This window comes from Periplaneta americana, chromosome 12 (assembly GCF_040183065.1).
Source record: "Periplaneta americana isolate PAMFEO1 chromosome 12, P.americana_PAMFEO1_priV1, whole genome shotgun sequence".
NCBI classification, from domain to species: Eukaryota; Metazoa; Arthropoda; class Insecta; order Blattodea; family Blattidae; genus Periplaneta; species Periplaneta americana.
Genome location: NC_091128.1, coordinates 79,254,439 through 79,274,763, shown reverse-complemented (window position 1 = coordinate 79,274,763; position 20,325 = coordinate 79,254,439). Strand labels below are relative to the sequence as shown.

General features: G+C 33.7%; 1 protein-coding gene across 4 annotated transcripts in view; it reads right to left on the bottom strand.

Moving 5' to 3' along the window:
* The window catches only part of LOC138710598 (very long chain fatty acid elongase 7-like), a 58,745-nt gene extending 38,911 nt beyond the window's left edge, over window positions 1-19,834 (bottom strand). For 3 of the 4 annotated variants that reach the window (XR_011335277.1, XR_011335278.1, XM_069841598.1), the window contains exons 1-4: window positions 19,681-19,834; window positions 16,986-17,176; window positions 7,335-7,415; window positions 4,076-4,132 (exon numbers count right to left, since the gene is read on the bottom strand). Coding sequence is in view for 2 of the 4 variants with exons in the window: in XM_069841598.1 (XP_069697699.1) it covers window positions 4,076-4,132; window positions 7,335-7,415; window positions 16,986-17,176; window positions 19,681-19,741 (390 nt within the window). In the remaining 2 variants the exon portion in view is untranslated. Of the gene's footprint in view, window positions 1-4,075; window positions 4,133-7,334; window positions 7,416-16,985; window positions 17,177-19,555 lie in introns of all 4 variants that reach the window. The other variant, XM_069841599.1, reaches the window with a different exon arrangement.
* Between the last annotated feature and the right edge of the window lie 491 nt (window positions 19,835-20,325).

The following is a 20,325-nucleotide window of genomic DNA, read 5'->3' as shown; positions in this document are numbered from 1 at the left end:
CCTTCTATCAGCACACGAAGGGTAGCATTGCAAGTCAATGTTCCTCATACGACTGTCTGGAGACTGTTGAAAGAGTATCAATTGTATCCTTATCATTTGCAACGTGTACAGGCCCTGTCACCAGCAGATTACCCTGCACGAGTTAGGTTCTGTCAGTGGTTCTTGCAGCAGTGTGGTGTAAATCCGAACTTTCCTGCCTTAGTATTATTTATAGATGAAGCACAGTTCACACGAGACGGCATAACAAATTTCCACAATCAGCATGTATGGGCGTATGAAAACCCACGTGCAACTGTTCCATCTCATCACCAGGTGCGGTTCAACGTCAACATGTGGGCCGGTATCATTGGTGATCGATTAGTTGGACCCCATGTACTTGTAAATAGACTTACGGGGCAGGCGTATACAAACTTCCTGGAAAACACCATACCTCATGTTTTAGAAGACACTCCACTGATCAATCGTCAACACATTCACTTCTTGCATGATGGCGCTCCTGCACACTTCAGTCGTACGGCTCGCCGGTATTTGGATCGAAGGTTTCCTGATCGGTGGATAGGTAGAGGTGGCCCAATTGCTTGGCCTCCACCCTCACCTGATCTGAACCCTCTCGATTTCTACTTGTGGGACCATTTAAAATCATTGGTTTATTCGTCTCCGGTGCCTGATTTGGAATCCCTTCGGAATCGAATTGTGACATGTTCTGAGGACATACGCAATAGTCCTGGAGTTTGGGATCGTGTTCACAGGTCAATGAGACATCGATGTGAGGTCTGTATTCAAGCAGGAGGTGGACATTTTGAACATCTTCTGTAATGACAACGACCTGCGGAAAGAAAAACGTTCCGGTGAATTTCAATGTTGTGTAGGCCATAACTCGGAAATGAAGCATTTCCGGACACATGTTGTAATGAACTAATTTGATTGTCTACATGTGGGAAATACATACCTTAAATTATACCCCGTATTTTTAAACACCCTGTATATATATATATATATATATATATATATATATATATATATATATATATAAATGATTGTAGTTGGCACTGTATGTATGGGTTTACTACGTTCAATTGGTGATACACATTTTCATCCTCACTATCAATACTTCGAGACACATACTCCCAATGACACTACATGATAACTATAGCTCGCCCAAGGAACGATTACCGAAAAGCAATGATGGCGTTGTTGTCTGTTTTGACATGTGTATGTAGGCACGCCGAGGGGCAAGAGGTGCTGGCCGATAGAAGTACTGTCTCTTCCAAGAAGATGAACAAATGAGGACATCGCTGTGGAAATAAAGAACATAGCAAGAGAAAAATTCGAAGCTAATTAAACGCTCAACATATGTTTACGAATGAACGTGCGATACAAGACACGTATTCACAAGCAAAGGAACAGACTAAAATCATAATGTAACTATCACAACGCAAGACTGGTTCTATCGATGTCATTTCTCTTCCGACTTTACTCTTGAATATCATTCAAGCTATCTCGTGACCTTTCCTGTCGCCCGCTCTTCCTTATCGCATTGTTTCATTCGCATTCCTTCCGTCGGTATTTCCTGCTTGCGAGACCTATACTAGTTTACATTTTAATGTTACCAGATATTTTCATAATTTTCGGTAACAGATATCGGTATATATGAAGAAACTACTTTTAACATTTCTGTTAGTTTGCCATTCACTTGTATTGCTTTTATACACTTAGAATTAAAATTATTTATTTATTTATTTATTTTTATTGCTAGTAAGTTTGAAATGAATACAAGTTAATAAATACAATGAAAGATAAACTAGCCCCCTCCTGAACGAGTAAGACTCGTGCTCAGGAGGGGATTCCAATACAGACAAAAATAACATTAAAATTGAGAGTAAATACAGATTAAATAGTGTTTAATATGTTTAAACCTAAACTATAAATCCAATACATTTTTTATTTTTTTTTTATTAATTTGGAGAGGATTCGTGGTTGAAATATTATTGGAATAAAATTTGTTTAATAATCTGGGACCTTGACTCATGGTATGATAAAAAGTTGCATTGGTTTTACATTTTGGTTCAGACAAACGCAGAGAATTCATATTTTAGTTCTATATTTGTGTATATACCTTTCAAAGTTATTAAAATTTCTATGAAAATATTTTAATAAAATAAAATAATACATTTGTTAATGATGAAAACTTTGAAATGTTTAAACAACAATTCAGTTGGGTAATCTTTCTGCTTTTTTAAATAAAGTTTTAATATTTTTTTTTCTGTAGTAATATTAACGGATAAAAGTTGGATTTATAAGTTCCACCCCAACATATAATACCATACATAAATATAGACTGAAATAATGCCAAATAAATTACACGTAAACAGTTAATTGACAAAATATTTCTTAGAATAATAAAGTAACATAATGTTTTACGTAATTTATTACAAATATAATGAATATGATTATTCCAGTTTAAATGATTATCAATAATTATACCTAAGTATTTAACATCAGTAACTTCATTAATAACTGAACACTTGCAATTTATGTTATGTTTTATTTAACGACGCTCGCAACTGCAGAGGTTATATTATCAGCGTCGCCGGATGTGCCGGAATTTTGTCCCGCAGGAGTTCTTTTACATGCCAGTAAATCTACTGACATGAGCCTGTCGCATTTAAGCACACTTATCAACTCGTCAACCAGGTCGACACTTGCAATTTATATCGGAACAATCATAATTATGCATTTTAATTTGTAGTATAGATGAAATTGGTTTATTACTTTTAATATTTAAAGAAAATGGAATAGCTATAGTTTTATCTTTATTAATTACAAGTAAATTTAAATCGAACTTTTTTTATCAATTTTAAGCCGCAATTTGCATTATAATAAGCATCAGTCCACGTTTTTCCACTAAAAAGTAAAACAGTATCATCAGCATACAAATATAAATCACCTTCATATTCTTTAAGGTCTATCATTAAAAGGTCATATATATTAAAAATAAAATCTGTCCAAGGACTGTTCCTTGCGGAACAGCTATTTTAATTTTAATAAATTCACTTAATACATCATCAATTTTAGCAGCTTGAACTCTTTCTATTTACATATAAACATTACTTTCAGGAAGACACAGATATTTCAATCAAATTCTGGAGTAGTGCATAGGAAATCATGTTCTCATAGAAAATTAAAACAAAATCACTCTATTTTGAGGAAACATCAGCATTTTCTTCATTCCACTTCCCCATTTTCTCTGAAGTCACATATTCCTTCAAGGAAGAAATTTTATAAAATGAAATTTTCATCTGTATTGGAAGAAAAATAATGGACTCTCTCTTATAATTTCTCTTGCTGTGGAACACATCTTAGCAATATACATCCCACATACATATTGTGAATGAATACTCCAGGCACTAAGATATTCAACAACATTTTCATAAAATTATAATATTTAACAGTTAAAATCCGGGAATATCTGGGGAGTAATTATTAAATTCGGGAATATTCCGGGGACGAATTCTGTTCGGTGACAAAAAGGAAAATTCGTCGACTAACCCCGGAAAACGGGGATGTCTAGTAGCATTACTTTAATCTAACACTTAACTTAGTTTGTATTTTAAGTAAAGAACTAACTAACCTGTTCTTCAAATAACGTGTTGTAACAGAGCTTGGCTTCTTGTTAAGTGTCGTGTGCCGGTACACTTCACTAGCTGCGATCTGTACAGATACTACCTCTTTCCACTGGATAAAACATCAGTGAACGAATAGTACACTTGCTGATGTTAGTACTCAGCTAATATTACCTTGATCTTAATATACTTACTGATGTTGGTAATCCTGAATCTAATGTTATATTTCTGGATTGTTACGAATATTAATGGAATGTTAATATTGTTGCAGATGGTGACGGTAATGACGGAAATGGAAACAAAATTCTTGCAACACGTCATCATGTGTGTCATAGTGTGCGGAACGACGAAACTTTTCTGGTGAGTATAAAGGCTATGTTCTTGATGATCGTATTAATTAACCAATAAATACATCATGAAGTCTTATGTAACTTTTGCCTAATTCTACTTACTGTGTCCAACAAGTCTAAAATCTTCGTCATGTACACCATCCATGACCATCTTGCCATCTACAGAATAAAAATAAAATGGCGTTATTCTTTTATTTCTTGAACTTCATGTAACTGTTTCAATATGACATACAATATTAGAACATTTATTATAAATTAAGGAATATTAATTTAAAATTGTTTAAGGACACATTAAAAGTGTTAAAATTTTTAAAAAAGATTATGTATCTTAGACAGACAGCCCGTTTCGACGCCGGTGCTGCGCTATCTTCAGTGTCCTAGTTCGTAGGACACTAAAGATGACGCAGCACCGGAGTCGAAACGGGCCGTCTGTCTAAGATACATAACCTTTTTTAAAAATTTTAACACTTTTAACTTGTCGTTAAACAATTTTAAGTTTTTTAAACAAAGTGTTAACGTGAACCAGAATAAATGAATATTAATTGTACAGCATTTCTGCTTGCAAAACTTGACCTTTTGTCTCAAGTAAAATATTATACGTCCATAATTATGACTAATTTCAGTGAAGATAGACAAATTTTAAGAAGAATGTAATTTTCATATCATTCATATAGGAAGTTCCTTACAGTTATTTCCATTTTCATATACACTTTCGTTAGATCGTATCTGAAATAAAGTTGAAATCTGATAGGAGACAAGAACTGACATCTCTGTGGTTATCTACAGCCTATAGACTATAGACTTACAAAAAATTTAAAAATATAAAATGATCTTCCTTTCCTTAAAAATACAGAGTGGTTCAAAAGTCCTGTTCCATTTTGTTGAAAACATATACCAAAATTAATGAACTTTAGAAATGTTACTGATGACACTATTAGGTAATATAATTATTTGTTACAGTAAATTTAAATTTACCTCCCTTTCATTTCAAGACAAACTTCTCAATGCTATCTTATAGTTTTGACATGGTGGAAAACACATTTACAAGGAATGAAATTCAAAGTACCGGTACTGTAACATAAATTGGAAATCATTTTAATTAATTCTTGAAATTTAAATATTTGAATACTATACCGTGAGCATATAAAAATTGTTTATAATAAAATAAAATCCCCCCAAAAATAGAGTTATAAAATAAATATTTAAAAATATAAAATTAGTAAATCAAACTTTAGTCTTTCGTTGAAATTCAAATATTCCAACACCACCTATGTACAATGAGCGTCTCGAAAAAAGGCTCTACTAATAATTATTTCTAACAAAGAAAAATAAAAAATAAGAAATGGGAACGAAGGGTCGTGATAATATAAATAACAATATAAAAATTGTTACAAATAACACAAAATAAAACAATTTCGAAGCAGACAAACTCAGAAATGAAGAACAGATTGAATTTTATATCCTGGAAGTTTTATGACACAGATTACAAAAGGGGGTAACAAGATCACCCCACATGAATAATGTGAATTACATCTTAAAGTAGATTAAATATTTTTGTTATTCTTAATTCAAATTGTTAGTAGATATATAACGGACAAATACATGGAATTTCAAAAACAAATATGAAGAAAAATGGAAATAATATTGGAAGATGATCAGTGAGGTAATTTTCTTACCCCTCTTGGTAGCAGGAGGGTTTAAAGAAACTATAAGATGTCATTAAATATGATATCGATGACGTCATAACTCGCGCAATAGTCGCGTAAATACTTTGTTTCCATAAAAAAAATATTCATTTCAAAATGCAAGGTTTGACGTGTCTGAGCTTTTTGTGCAAAATCCCATCGTTCAATTTTAATTACAATAATTATGCGTTGCTTTTGAAAATTCCTCCATACAAATTATTATTTCATAAAATATGTATTTTTAAAATCACATTTTTAAATATCATTGTAGCAAGAGTGCGATATGGGATTGTTGCAAAATGCAATACGTGTTAAGAAGAATTTGTGTACGTTTCTAAATTTTTTCAAAAATAATTGATAAATTATATTGTTATGAAAGTTAAAACTTAAATAATTATATTGCGCAGGTAGTGCGCGGCATAAACAATTTATCGGCATTATGACCGGTCTTAACCCGCGTGTGTAGTGGGGAAATGCGACCGTTGTCTCACACGATAGGAGAAAGAATAGGTGAATGGCGGTGATTTAGATCCATAGTCCCGTTCAAATAAGAGGTAATAAGAAAATGTTATGTTCATCTTAACATTTATCAATGAATATGTTGAAAATAAAGTCCACCTGGAGAGCCTACAAGTTATGACAGTAAGTTTATGTAGTACGTTATTAAATAAAGTTGTTTCTCTTATTTATATTTTTTTTAAATTTTGGACTAGAGAATGACTAAGATATTGTATAGAGACTATTTTTCCTGACCGTATGACGCAAGCCGGTACCACAGCTACGGACAGCGAATTTAGCGCTTAGCGGTTAGAGATGAACAACGATCGAGAAAGCAAGACTAACAGCAATCGAAAACCCGAAAACCCGCACGACATTGTTCTGTACGTCGCGTCGTTGACGTAAAGACTGCTTATGAGTGTTTTGACTCCGAGATTGATCACCCCCGAAGTCCCGAACGTCAAGCAGCCTTGAATCGCCACAGTTGTTTATACCTGACTGAACTTTTATCTACTTTGCAACTGTTATATATGTATAAAAAATTAATTGGTCTGTTTGAAACATCATCTCTATCTTTCAGTATATAATAATCCGTTCCCCAGTATTTATTTAATTACTAAGCCCTTATTAAAAAGCTAGGAATTTTCTTTTCTTATGTTTGAGATCAAGTGTGCAATGTCAAGTAAAATATATTAACATTATGTTTTATGTTTCATAGAAATGCAAATTTATTTGAGAACTGTTTTTTCTCTATTTTTATAGGTAATATCATGTAATAGAACCAGAGCATTTTGAAACTAAGATATTGTTCTGTTTTGTCTTTTTGTCTCATTTAAACGTTTATAATGTTATTTATTTCAATGACTTACGTCATTCAAAGTTACAAAATCTTTCCACGCTGACCACATGCTATTTCGAGAATGATGAGCGAGACTCGAAGCGCACGAGAATAACGAGACTCGAAAGACAAATGCAACGAACACAGCGAGCGAGAGCGGCAGTTAGTTTTGTTCATCTCTATTAGCGGTAAATAAATGGAACAGGTGCACTGTGCAAAAATATATATTACAAACACAAGCAAGCAAATATATACGATATACAGTATATAGGCCTACTATAATATATTATGTAGAATATTACATTCTCGGTATTACAAACTTGTGTTTCATCATACTTACTTCAATAGCAAGTGGCTTACTGGAAGTGTCTACTGGCTCGCAATAAAATCGTAGTTTCGTTCCCCATCCGAACGTAACACCCTGTAAAATAATAAGATTAATTTAATGATATCTGTTAGATGTTCAGGTTCATCCAAACATTATCAAATAACATGGAATGTAACAAAAATTGGGAATTTTGTGTTTCAATTTCAAATAATTTTTTGTATTGTATCTTATTATTTTTGGTTAATTCAAATGAAAGTGGGCCGAGGCTTATTATATGTAACACGAGTATCGGCTGTAGTTCGATTTAGAGGTATTGGCAACAATACTTATAGACTTTCTGTTGATAGGTGTCGTTGGTATATTTGTCTTTGTTTCTGATGTTAAATAGAAAGAGAATGACGCAAGATGAAAGCGACCAAAAGAATGAATAATGTGCTATAATTCGTTTTTTGACTGTAGAAGAGACCACAACTGCTGAAATGCATCGTAGAATGGTTGCAGTATATTAAGAGACATGTCTAAGGATATGAGCTTTAAAGGACTGGTGTGCTCGATTTCGTACCAACCGAACATATCTACAGGATAATTCACGACAAGGATAAGCGTTCAATTCAATTCAACATGCTTATGCTCTTCTTCTAGGCCTATAATATAGGAGAGTAACAATAAGAGAACTTATTTTAATACCGAATATCAATAGGGAAGCGTCAATAAAATTCTCCACAAAAACCTGCACTATAGCAAAGCTTGCGCGCAGTGTGTGTCACAGGCTTCAACTGCTAAGGAACAAGTCGAACGTATGGAAATCTGCCAGCGAAACCTCATACGATGTCAGGAGGAAGATGAGCACTTCTTGCATCACATTCTGACGAGTCGTGGTGCACATTATTTTGAGTCACACTCCTGTCAGTCTAGCATGGAATGGAAACACATCGGATCTCCTTACCCTAAAAAGCTTAATATGCAAGGAGGTGGAGAGAAATAACGACACTTTTTTTTTCTTTTTCGAATATCGAGGTCCATTGCTATTGAAATTTCTGGAGTGTGGTAAATGATCAATGCCCAGTGCTGTACACTCGCACTCGGGCATATTAAACAAAACTTCAAGAATAAACGTCCAGGCCGTTTAAATAAGAATAGTGATTTTACTCCATGAAAATGCTCGAGCTCGCACTGCCAGATCTACAAGAGACAAGTTGAAATGGTTACGCTGGGAAATCCTGTCACATTCTCCTTACAGCCCAGACTTACTGTATCTCTGTTCGATTTCCATATGTTTATGGATTTGAAAACATGTCTGAAGGCAACTACATTTCCATCGAACGAAGCAGTGCAAATTGTTGTTAAATATTCCTTCACCTCCAGGTCACAGGGATTCTATGAAGCCGGCATCTATCACCTGGTGTCACAGTGAGAAATATGTCTTAACTATGGTGAGCATTAAGTCATAAGTTTAATTTATTTCTATTAGCGATGGCGGTATTTAATTTGAATTTTAATATTGTTTGTCTATGAACCGCTTTCCTAAAAATAATTGATATTTTAAAATAAATTATTGCTACTAGGAAGAGAATATTGTTCAGTCGATTCCGCAATTGTTTCTGTCTTTTACTTGTAGGTCTACGTCACTTCAATGTGAGATAGATTAAGGGTCATACGTGCTACCACAGAGATTAACTGGGATTCGTTACCAGGACTTTCTTATTAACGTATTGCCTATCTTGCTGGAGTAGGTGCCATGTCAGCAGAGATTACAGACATGGTTCATGCATGATGATGGCACACCAGCACATTTTTTCCGCAATGAGCGTGAACACCTGACGCTGATATTTCAGGACCGCTGGATTGATCGGGGAGGCCCCACACCTTGACCTGCTCGTTCCCCAAACCTAAATCCCCTAGACTTTTGGTTATCAAGAACAATCAGGTCAGTTTCAAAGAGTGCGTGATTCCTTACGCCAAAGGGCAAAGGAATGCATTGCTATGAATGTACATCACATTGAGTACCTCCTATGAACAAGTGTACAGATCTCAGAAAGTATGTAGGATTTGTCTCTTCAAACAGTGTAACAACAAGGCCTGTGTAGCTTCAGAACTTATATTCTGGAAGAAGGGGCTTTCTTTGTTTCTTAATGTGTATTTTGACAATATCCTGATTGATATTTTAATGCTGCAAGCCATAAAACAGCCTTTAATTTTGTATCCTTTATGTTTGCTCTCAGTCTTGGCTTCATAAGCTTCATGTGTACTAGCAAACCTGGACAGTACATAGGCTGCAAATTTACATAATGTTCATGTAAATCTGGCTTTCAGGTTATAGCTCCATGTGAAGCTGATTTGAATAATTTCGATACCCGACCCCGGAACAATTTTTCCCTTGAAATTATTCAAATCAGCTTCACAAGGAACTATACCTGGAAGCCAGATTTGCATAATACAAGTCACTGCTCGTTAACATAACCACAATTCAAGTCTCACAGATTTTGTGTGCTCTCAATGTTGGGTCTCTGGCGTCTTGTCAGCCCGCTTGAGGTATGTGGATGTAAGGGGAAAAGTTGAGCCGATGTCTGGTAGGCCTACATTCCTGGGTAGCTCAGTCGGTAGACCGTTGGCGCGTTCGACACCCGTTCTCGGAAAAAATTTTTCCATTGAAATTACATAGGGTTGTTTTAAATTATGTTTTATACACATCACGTGCTTCTTGCATATTATACATTGGGCTTTTCCCCATTTTTCATCCCTAAAAGGAATGTCTCCTCCCAGACTGTTTGATGATTTAATATCTTTTAAAAGCTTAAGTTAATCTTAAACTAATATCCTTCAAATCTATAAATAAAGATTAAATTTCTTTAAGCCTTCTACTCTCCTTCCATGTACAACCTTGCTTGTGAGGTTCCTACGTGAGGTGCGCGTACGACGAGTGAGGGCCACTACTGACTCCGATGTGCAACTGGCTCATTGCGCGCCTATTTCCGTTCCTGGTCTAGACGGAGTGACTTATAAGAGCTTAATGATGTTATCCTCGCTTGGCAAGGGAAGCGAGCTTCTGGACTAAGCAAATGATATCCGAGTAAAATCGCCTGCCCTAGAGGTAACCAAGGCGACTCGCAATAGCCAAGGCACTGCTTTAATTTGAAAAATGTCAGCACAGAAATTACGTACTGTAGTATTATTCACACCTCTTTACTTTTTAACATAATTTTCTTTCAACTAAATGCATTTATTGGGACGATTCAAAAGCTTATCATGCCCCTCAGATGAAATTCAGAACTTTTAAACTGATACCAATAATTTCGACTTCCATCACGTCATTATCTTTCATGAACTCAGTTCTTTTCGAATCCTCTTTGCGATTTGACAACGAAAATAGTCACGCGGAGCAAAATCTGGTAAATTTGTTGGATGTCACACAGTCTCAAACTCACAGTCATTCATTGTTACTTGGATTACAAACTCTCTGCTGAACGATAACTTTTTTTTCGGCTTATCTCGCCTCCTAAACTTCGTTCTTCTTGCAGTACTCTTGGGACGTTATAAAATATTGAACATTGTTAAATGACACCGCGTATCAGGAAATCAGTCATAATAGTTCTTTTCTTTACCACGAGAAAGTGCAGTCGTAATTTGTCCAGCTGATAAGTACGCTGGGAATATTTCTGGGATAGGGAAGGAGAGGAACTCTTAGTACTTGGATTATTATTTGTGTGTCGGATTAGCAGTGGTAAACCCACGTTTAGTTCAAAGTAACGTAGTTAATATTATCTTACCTAAAACTCTGTTATCCCCCTAAAACATTGAGCAATCTCAAGGCAACACTTTATCCTTTTCCGATTGGGATTAAGGTTGTATCATTTACGTCACTTAGCTTGTAATACAGCTATAGCTTTGAAAATTTATACCAACATTATGAAAAGATAGCAGGATTTCAATGATTAAAAATAATATTGGTTATGAAATTCATTGATATCTGTGGGGCCTGAAACTTGTCGAATCCCTTTCCTATGCAATTGGATTAAAAGTTTGTGAATCCTAACGTCAACTTTAGTTGAAAGTAACTGTCGTTGAAAGAACCATAAGTCAATTTTAATTTTAATTTCGAAATTTTATCACTAAGGAGACATTGAGAATAATATTTTAAGCTTTAGTACAATCATTAATACAATATGGTATAATAAATTGGGGTGGAGTATCATCATTTCTACTTAATCCATTAATTTTTTACACAGAAAATTAATAAAAATTTGTCTAACCAAAAATATAGATTATCCAACAAATTTAATTTATACAGATTTTAAAGTATTAATTATTGAAGAAATTTATTAATATAGTTTACTAACTTACTACCACAGAAATCAAATAAAACATAAATCTAATCGACATGGATATCGTACTCGAAGACAAAAGTCTACTTTCCCATTAACTGATCCTAAAAGTCATACAAGTGCAGCTCTTGAACAAAGTGGTAGTTTCGGCCCAAGACTTCATAATAAAATTACAAACCATTTTCCAAATTTGAAATATTTTAAAATTGAAGCCTTTAAAAAAGGAATTTATAAAATTATTCATAATATATAATATTAACAAATGTGTGTACATTTTAACTTTTATTTCTGTCAACTACATTAATGTTTTTATTGAATATCACTGGCTTCTGTCTGATTGTTAATTTATATTAAATGTGCTTTTTTCTCTCTTTTTCTCTTTTTTTTTTTTTTTTTTGCTCTTGTGTGTTATTGGTTTGAATTAAGTTACTTACTGTATTTAGTAAACTGTCCTTGTAAATGTTATGTTATATTATTGACTAAGACCACACCGTACACGAGCCTGGCTCTTACGGTAGTGGCTAGAAACATTATTTTTGTTTTATAATTTTAATTTTTTCAATGTTTTAAATAGTCGCACACAGGCATTAAAATACAATGTTACTGCATTTAGACCTAAATTCCAGTCAACTGTGGTATTTAAATTCCGGCGCGAAAGAGTTAAGATGTAGAGAGGTAAACAGATATAAAGAGGCGTAATGTATAGTCTCAGTCTAGTGTATACAGTTTTACGAAGCTCAATACGTAGTAAATATGCATCCATAGATAGTTGCTAACCACTAGGATCACTAATATCGCCTCATTATAGACAATGCGAAATTGTACCGACACAGTCTATTGTTCCTAGCACCTCACAACTCAAGCTTCGTGACTGTATACACTAGACTCTCGTATAGTCACTTTTTTGCTATAAATCTTAAGTTTTCTTTGGTAACTCAAGTAGAAAATTTGCATTAAATTCGTTCGTCAAGGATGTGAGCTGTCGGTGACGGAGATAATTGAAGGTATTGACAATTATTATAATTAGGAATTGGTACATTTAATTGAACACATCGTTAAGGAACGTAGATCAAGCATAGTTTATATTATTGGAAAGTCAAGTTCATCCAAAGGTTTTTTGTCAATGTTGAGGGTTTTGCATTCCAGATGAAAGTGTTTCATTATCACTTCTTCCACTTTACAAGATCGGAAAACAGGTTTATCATTATACACACATCAGTCGAAGACATTTCTTCGCTGGCAATGTCTTATTAATATCTAAATAGTTTTTTTCGTAAATCATCTTTTCGTTTCACAGGGTACTTATCACATAACTTCCTTCTTGTAGTTAAAATTCTCTTGTGTGAAGTGCAGAAAATGAAAGTTTTCCTTACTTAATTCACAATGAATTATATTGTTCCAAAGTGACTTCTAAATGATAGTTCAAGAAAATAAACTTTAATGAGGAATATCATTGAAACATGGCAAATAACTTAATTCCACAGTAACTAAAGTTACATTCCACACATTTATGAACTTACTTATAAATGACTTTTAAGGAACCTGGAGGTTCATTGCCGTTCTCACATATGCCCGCCATAGATCCCTATCCTGAGAATGAGTAATCCAGTCTCTACACCACATCCCACGTCCCTCAAATCCATTTTTATATTATTCTCCCACCTACGTCTCGGCCTCCCCAAATGTCTTTTTCCCTTCGGCCTCCCAACTAACATTCTATATGCATTTCTGGATTCACCGATATGTGCTACATGCCCTGCCCGTCTCAAACGTCTGGATTTAATATGCTTAATTATGTTAGGTGAGTGCAGTTCTACGTTGTGTAACTTCATCCTTCTTAGCCCCAAATATTTTCCTAAACACCTTATTCTCGAACACCCTTAATCTTTGTTCCTCTCTCAAGGTGACAGACCGAGATTTACAACCATACAGAACAACCGGCAATATAACTGTTTTATAAATTCTAACTTTCAGATTTTTTTAGAGCAGAATGGATGAAAAAAGCTTCTCAACCGAATAATAACACGCATTTTCCATATTTATTCTGCGTTTAATTTTCTCCCGAGTGTCATTTATATTTCTTACTGTTACTTCGGGAAATTTGAGCTTACCCACCTTTTCAAAGGAAAAATTTCCAATTTTTATATTTCCATTTTGTGCTATGTTCTGGTCACGACACATAATCATATACTTTATCTTTTCGGGATTTACTTCCAATCCTATCTCTTTACTTGCTTAAAGTCAAATTCCCGTATTTTCCTTACTAGTTTGTGGATTTTCTTCTGACATATTTACGTCGCCCTCATAAACAAGCAGCCGATGTAACCCGCTCAATTTCAAACCCTCTCTGTTATCCTAGCATATTCTAGAACAAGGTTAAAAAGTAAAAGTGATAGTGCATCTCTTGCTTTAGCCCGCAGTGAATTGGAAAAACATCAGATAGAGATTGGCGTATTCGGATTCTGCTATACGTTTCATTGTGACACATTTTAATTAATCTAACTAGTTTCTTGGGAATACCAAATTCAAAAAGAACATTTAAAGTTTTATAACTTCTCTTTTAACCGACTCATATTCCTTTTTGAAATCTATGAATAACTGATGTACTGTACCCTAAAGTATACTCCTATTTCTTCTCCAATATCTGTCGAATACAGAAAAATCTTATCAATAATCGCCCAAAACCGCACTGATGATACCCAATAATTTCATCTAAATATGGAGTTAACCTTGTCAAAAGAATATTGGACAACATTTTGTACGTCAACAACAGTGATATTACTCGAAAGTTTCTACAGTTATTCTTTTCCCTCTTGTTAAAGATGGGTAAAATTATGGATTCTTCCATTGTTCTGGTATAATTTCCTTTTCCCAAATAGCAAGTACAAACATATAAATATCTCTAGATAATACGCTTCCATCCTCTTGTATTAATTCTGCTGGAATTTGATGATACCTGGAGACTTGTACTTTTTCAGTTTTTCTATTGCAATTTCGACTTCAGAAAACGTGGGTTTGGGTATAAATGGCGCAGCAGTTTCTATTTGAATTTCGTCTCGATCATTTATATTTTGCCTATGTACTTTTAGTAGTTGCCCAAAATAGTTTCTCCATCTCTTCAGGATTGAATCAGTGTCCGCAAGCAAGTCTCCATTCTCATCCTTGATCACGTTTACTCTCACGTGATATCCGTCCTTAAATTCCATTATGCCCTTATATAAATCCTTAATGTTTTTATTTTTACTATTTGTTTCTAACTCATTCAGTTTTTCCTCATAAGTGTACGACTTGCTTCACGTCTTTCATTTATTCGCCGCAACTGGATCCTGTAAGAATTTCAATTTTGCCTGTTTCCTTTTTTCTACTACCATGCAACAATCTTAATCAAACCACGGTTTCTTTTAGTTAGTTTCATAATAACCTACGCTCTGCTCAACTGCAATTTTGATGTCTCGGATATTTTCCCACACGCTATTAACATGTATCTCTTCCCAAACTTCTTCGGAACTTCCTAAAGCGGCAATCCTATTTGAAATTTTGACCTGATGATTTTGCTCAGCTTCCTCGTCTTTTAATATCGGAATATTGAATCTCCTAATATTAACTTGTTGCTCTACTCGTTTGGTTACTGATGTCTTTCTCTTAATTCTCCAATTACCAAATAATTGTCAGAATTACAGTCTGCCCCTCTGAAGGTTCGAATGCATACTACACTAGTATGTCTCCGTGATTTATTTGGTTGTGTGTCAATCCATCTGGAGGAGTCCAAGTATATTTATGTACGAGTATATCCTTATGGGGGAATGTTGTACTTTTGACAATTAATTTTCTGATGTCGCAAAGTTGACTAAACTAACTTCATTATCATTACTAGTGACGTGTAGGATCTCTTTCCCAATAGTTGGTTTAAAACTATCCTCCCGTCCCACTTTAGCATTGAAATTCTCCAATAAAATTTTCATGTGATATTTAGATACGGTATTTGATGAAAAGTATGTTCTATCATAGAAGCTATCCCTTATATGGTCATTTTTCTCTTCTGTAGGGGTGTGAGCGTTTATAATCACGATATCGCACCATCTACCATTAAGTACTAAATGCGATTACCTGTCACTGACAAATTCGACCCTTTTTTACTCCTGATTTTAATCTTTTATGGATAAAGAATCCTGTTCCTAATTGGTGATTATTGTTTCCTTCCCCATAATACAGGAAGTAATATCTTATTTTTGATATGCCATTCCCATCTAAACTAACCTCCTAGCAATGTTGCCTCTCCTGTTCTACTTAGACCTGTTGCATTCCAAGTACCAAATCTCATAACCTTAGTCCTTTGCTATGGTCGTGCCAGAGAATCAGTTCCATTCCGAGGCTTATGTTGTGGTATCATAAGGAGCTGTTTTTTTTTTACGGTGATGGGTTGTTAGCTCTTCGCCCAACCCCCAAGCTGGAATACCACCCCTTATCGGCTGTCCACGACTGCTTATTCAGTATATTCGCAGCTACCCTCCATATCTAGAGGCCGTCTCCTCTATCCGCAACCTGAGGACGCGACATGGTGTGGTGATTGGGACCCACCGTATATAGACATTAATGACCTTATTAGATATGTACAGTACTAAAACAAAAATGAAGATAGTTTTTTTAGCTTACTTATTGCAATTAGGAACATTTTTCATGTCAGTAACCAGTAAGTGGGAATATAATTAATTATTTATGATTTATTGAAGAAATAGTTTTTTAACTCACGTTATATTATGGGTAATTATTTGTAATTTACTGATAAAAAAATTGTTGTTTTAACTCACGTTACAATTTGGATAACGTGAGTTACAGCAACTATTTCATCAATAAGTCACAAATAACTATTTTCATTTACTGGTTACTGCTATGAAGAAAGTTCCTAAATGCAATATAACAAAAAATAAAACTTTCTTTATCTTTTGTTTCAGTATGAATATGTCTGAATAGAACGGAAGTTACAGTGGAATGACCTGGAATCATTTTTAAACGCGTAAAATTTATCCATAAAAATAAACGTTTGGCGACTGTACTAATAATTTACAATCGTAATTTACTGGATCGGTTCACAAGTGCCTAATGCTGTGGGTAGATCATGAGATCTACGGACACATGAGATTGCTATTACGACTTTGTCATGTGTTTGAGTGTATGAATGATAGGAGTTAGTGTGTCGAGAAATATTGGAATGACTGTACTCGTAGAGAAGACGGGACTATAATGTGAAAACGTTATTCACCGGTTTTCACTTTCCTTCGTAACTCTGTTTTACAAATTTGAAGTGTTTCTTGCTTAAGTTTCGTATCCTGCATGTACTTACTGTTATAAATAAGTAAGAGCAGATGGTTACTTGTGCGATGTTATAAACTGCGATGATTCCATCGATATTATAGGCAGGTCTGTCTTTCATAAAGCGTGGGCCAGCAACTTTTACAACAAACAGATACATTCCCAGAACGGCGAAGAGTGTCCATGGCGAGCCAGTAAGGAACCAATCACGAGTTCTCGGATCTGCAACAGAAATTCAGAGCGAATGAATGAATGAATGAATGAATGAATGAATGAATGAATGAATGAATGAATGAATGAATGAATGAATGAATGAACGGGGAAGTGATGGAAGGAATGAATGAACGGTTAATTGAACGGATAAAAGATAACAAAGAAGGAAAGAATGAAATAAAGGAATGTTTTGTAGGAACGAATGAAATAATGAATAAAATAACAAAGGACTTGAGAGGTAGGTACAGCTTACAGCACTAAAATTTTTGGAAATAATCAACATTTTTTCCCTCCATTATTGTATCTTGTACAATAATGAAAATTGGTATGTGTAAAGCTATATGAAAAAAAATTTAAGATTAAAAAAAATTATTTATATATATATTTTTTTCTAAATTTATAATGGTGGCAATTTACTGTGCAGTGATGAAGCGTTTCCCTCATAACTCATAAACTTGTTAACTTTTTCATGTTCTCTCTCTTTCTGTGCATTTATTTTGTGAGAAATGGTGTTAGTTTATTGTATTAAAATTTTTTATGAATAATGGGAAAAATAACATTTTTAAAATAAAAAGAAATTGAAAGCGAATAAATAGAATATTTCATAAAATGAATACATAGAAATGTTTCTTTATGTCTTATGTCCAAAAGAAACGAAGATTAAAAATTGAGATCTTCTACTAAGAACTTGGATTTGAAAATATTTCTAAAAAGGATAGAAATAAAACAAAAAAATCAAAAACCATAAACATTCGGGAGTTAAAAATTTAGATTTTGTTAGTCCTTTACATAGCAAACACGCTCTCAAAATTTGGTTGAAAAAAAAAAACGTTTAGGAAAAAATTTGTCAATTTTAATGGAGTTCCTCTTAAAAATAGAAAAATTGTAGTATTGCTGCTCTTGTTATCTTCTTTAACGAATTTATACTGTCGGTTTGTTTGATTTTTAATACAAGAATACATAACATTTTCCATTACCTTTTAAAATAAGTTCTAACTTCTATCAAAGTAATATTTGCTTTTTATTTGTGGTTCCTTGTGTGATGTATTATTATTTTATCTCCAAGGGGGGAAGTACAACAACAATAATAATAATAATAATAATAATAATAATAATAATAATAATAATAATAGTAATAATAATACATTACATAAGGAACTACAAATAAAAAATATAATATTATTTATAGTCCCTAATGTAATATATTACTATTATTATTGTATATTATGTAATGTATAGTTTATACAAATAAGTTTCAATGTAAATGCATGTATTGTGATTATTTTTATAACAAACTTTTATTTTGTTTTTTTTTAATTGTATTTAAATTTTCTAATATCCATCTTAATTTAATTGTAAGTTTACTTATTTTAAAAGCATGATTGCAATTACTTCCATGTTAGCTCTAGTATATTTCTCCGTAGGACGGCAAATCGTGGTCTTTGGGAAATTGAATGCAATAAATTAAAAAAACTAGTTCATTTGTTTTTTTGTACCTAAGCGCTATAGTTACGATGACTATGGTAACATTTATATTGTTGATACATAATATTATTAGTCTTTGTGTTATGAAATCAGTATTATTGAAGATATCGACATAAACGCTGTTTTTAACAGAATTTGAAAGAATTGACCTTGATTTGCTAACAGAAGACGTGCATAACAAGAGGTAAGCTACGCACACTTTTTAACGAAACCGTCCGAACCTGTTCAGAGTTCATTCTCTCATGAACATACATTTCAACTAACTTCTATCATAGTCCAACAACGATCGTGAAACTATTAATCTTTAAAACGTTTATGTGTATGTGAATGTTAAACAAAGTAAATTAGACTTCTGACTTTAGTTTTAGAGAACAAGATATTTACGCTAAAGGTAAACAAAAACAATGTTATGTTTACGTTTACAGTACTTTATGTTCATATATATATATATATATATATATATATGTTAAAGATAAACAGAAGAAATCTAAGATACAATCTTTTAAAGTATTACCGTATACTAATGTTTTTCAATTTTGTTAAATATTTTATAAAAATAATGGTTTAAAAATCGATTTAAAATGTTTGACCAAAACTTGCTTGTTTTTTTTTTTGCGTTAAATCAGAACCTCGTTGTAAAAGTTTGGGTTCCCACTTAAAAAACTATTGAGCTCAAAATGGCAAAAATTAATAATACAATTATTTTCCCCCATCGGACGAAGGATTTTTTGTTGAAAATCGTATTCTGGAAAACTTTTCGTCTTTGAGACACTGTAAGCACGTGAAAAAACACACACTGTATTAAGAATTCGATTACTCAAATGTAGAAGAAAGAAATGAGACAAACGTTAACAACGTTGCCCGTCAACTATAATCATCTTCTAAATAAACACTTTAACTTACCATGTCAAACTTCCCTTGTTTTGCTTTACACACATTGTTAATCTATGTTTGCATCTTCTTAGTTGTAGTAGAAACGAAAGGCATCACTGGGTTTGTACTCAGTATTCGAACTTCGTTCAACTTACCAGCTAGATCGTATGCTATGTGAAGGTAGCTGCTGTACACCGTTGTAACGACTCCCTCCATTGTACTCGCGAAGTGGGAGAGAATTATATGTTGAATGAGCTCTAGTACTAGGAAGCAAGTTCTTAACAGAACACATTACCGGTAGCGCAGTTGCTTACCTTGTATACACGAAAAGATGGTCTAGGCCTAGTTCAGTAACTGAAAATCCTTCTGTGAAATGGAGGGTAAAATTTCGTGGAACGGAATGAGGGAAACAAAAGCTTTCAACTACTTACACTGTTGATATTGCATAATTATTAAATACAATCAGGCCAGGATTTAGGTTTCTAGGAACTTGGGCGTAGTAAATAGTGTGCGCCCCCTTATAAGTGAAATACTATGGTAATAATAATGTAAACAATTATAACACTTTGTATCTATTCCTTTTTTTAATTAGGGTAAACTAGGTAGTTATTGACCAGTATACGGTGATTGACCGCTTCCTTTTTTCAAGTATATTGTGAATAAACCACGATCGTGATTTCACTTTTTGCTGCATATACCTCTAGTAGCAACCCTTATGTGTGGTTAGTTGTCGCTGTTCATCCCACTGAGTTAGTGTCTGTTGTCTGAGAGGACTGAAATCGATTGGAAATGCAACTGAA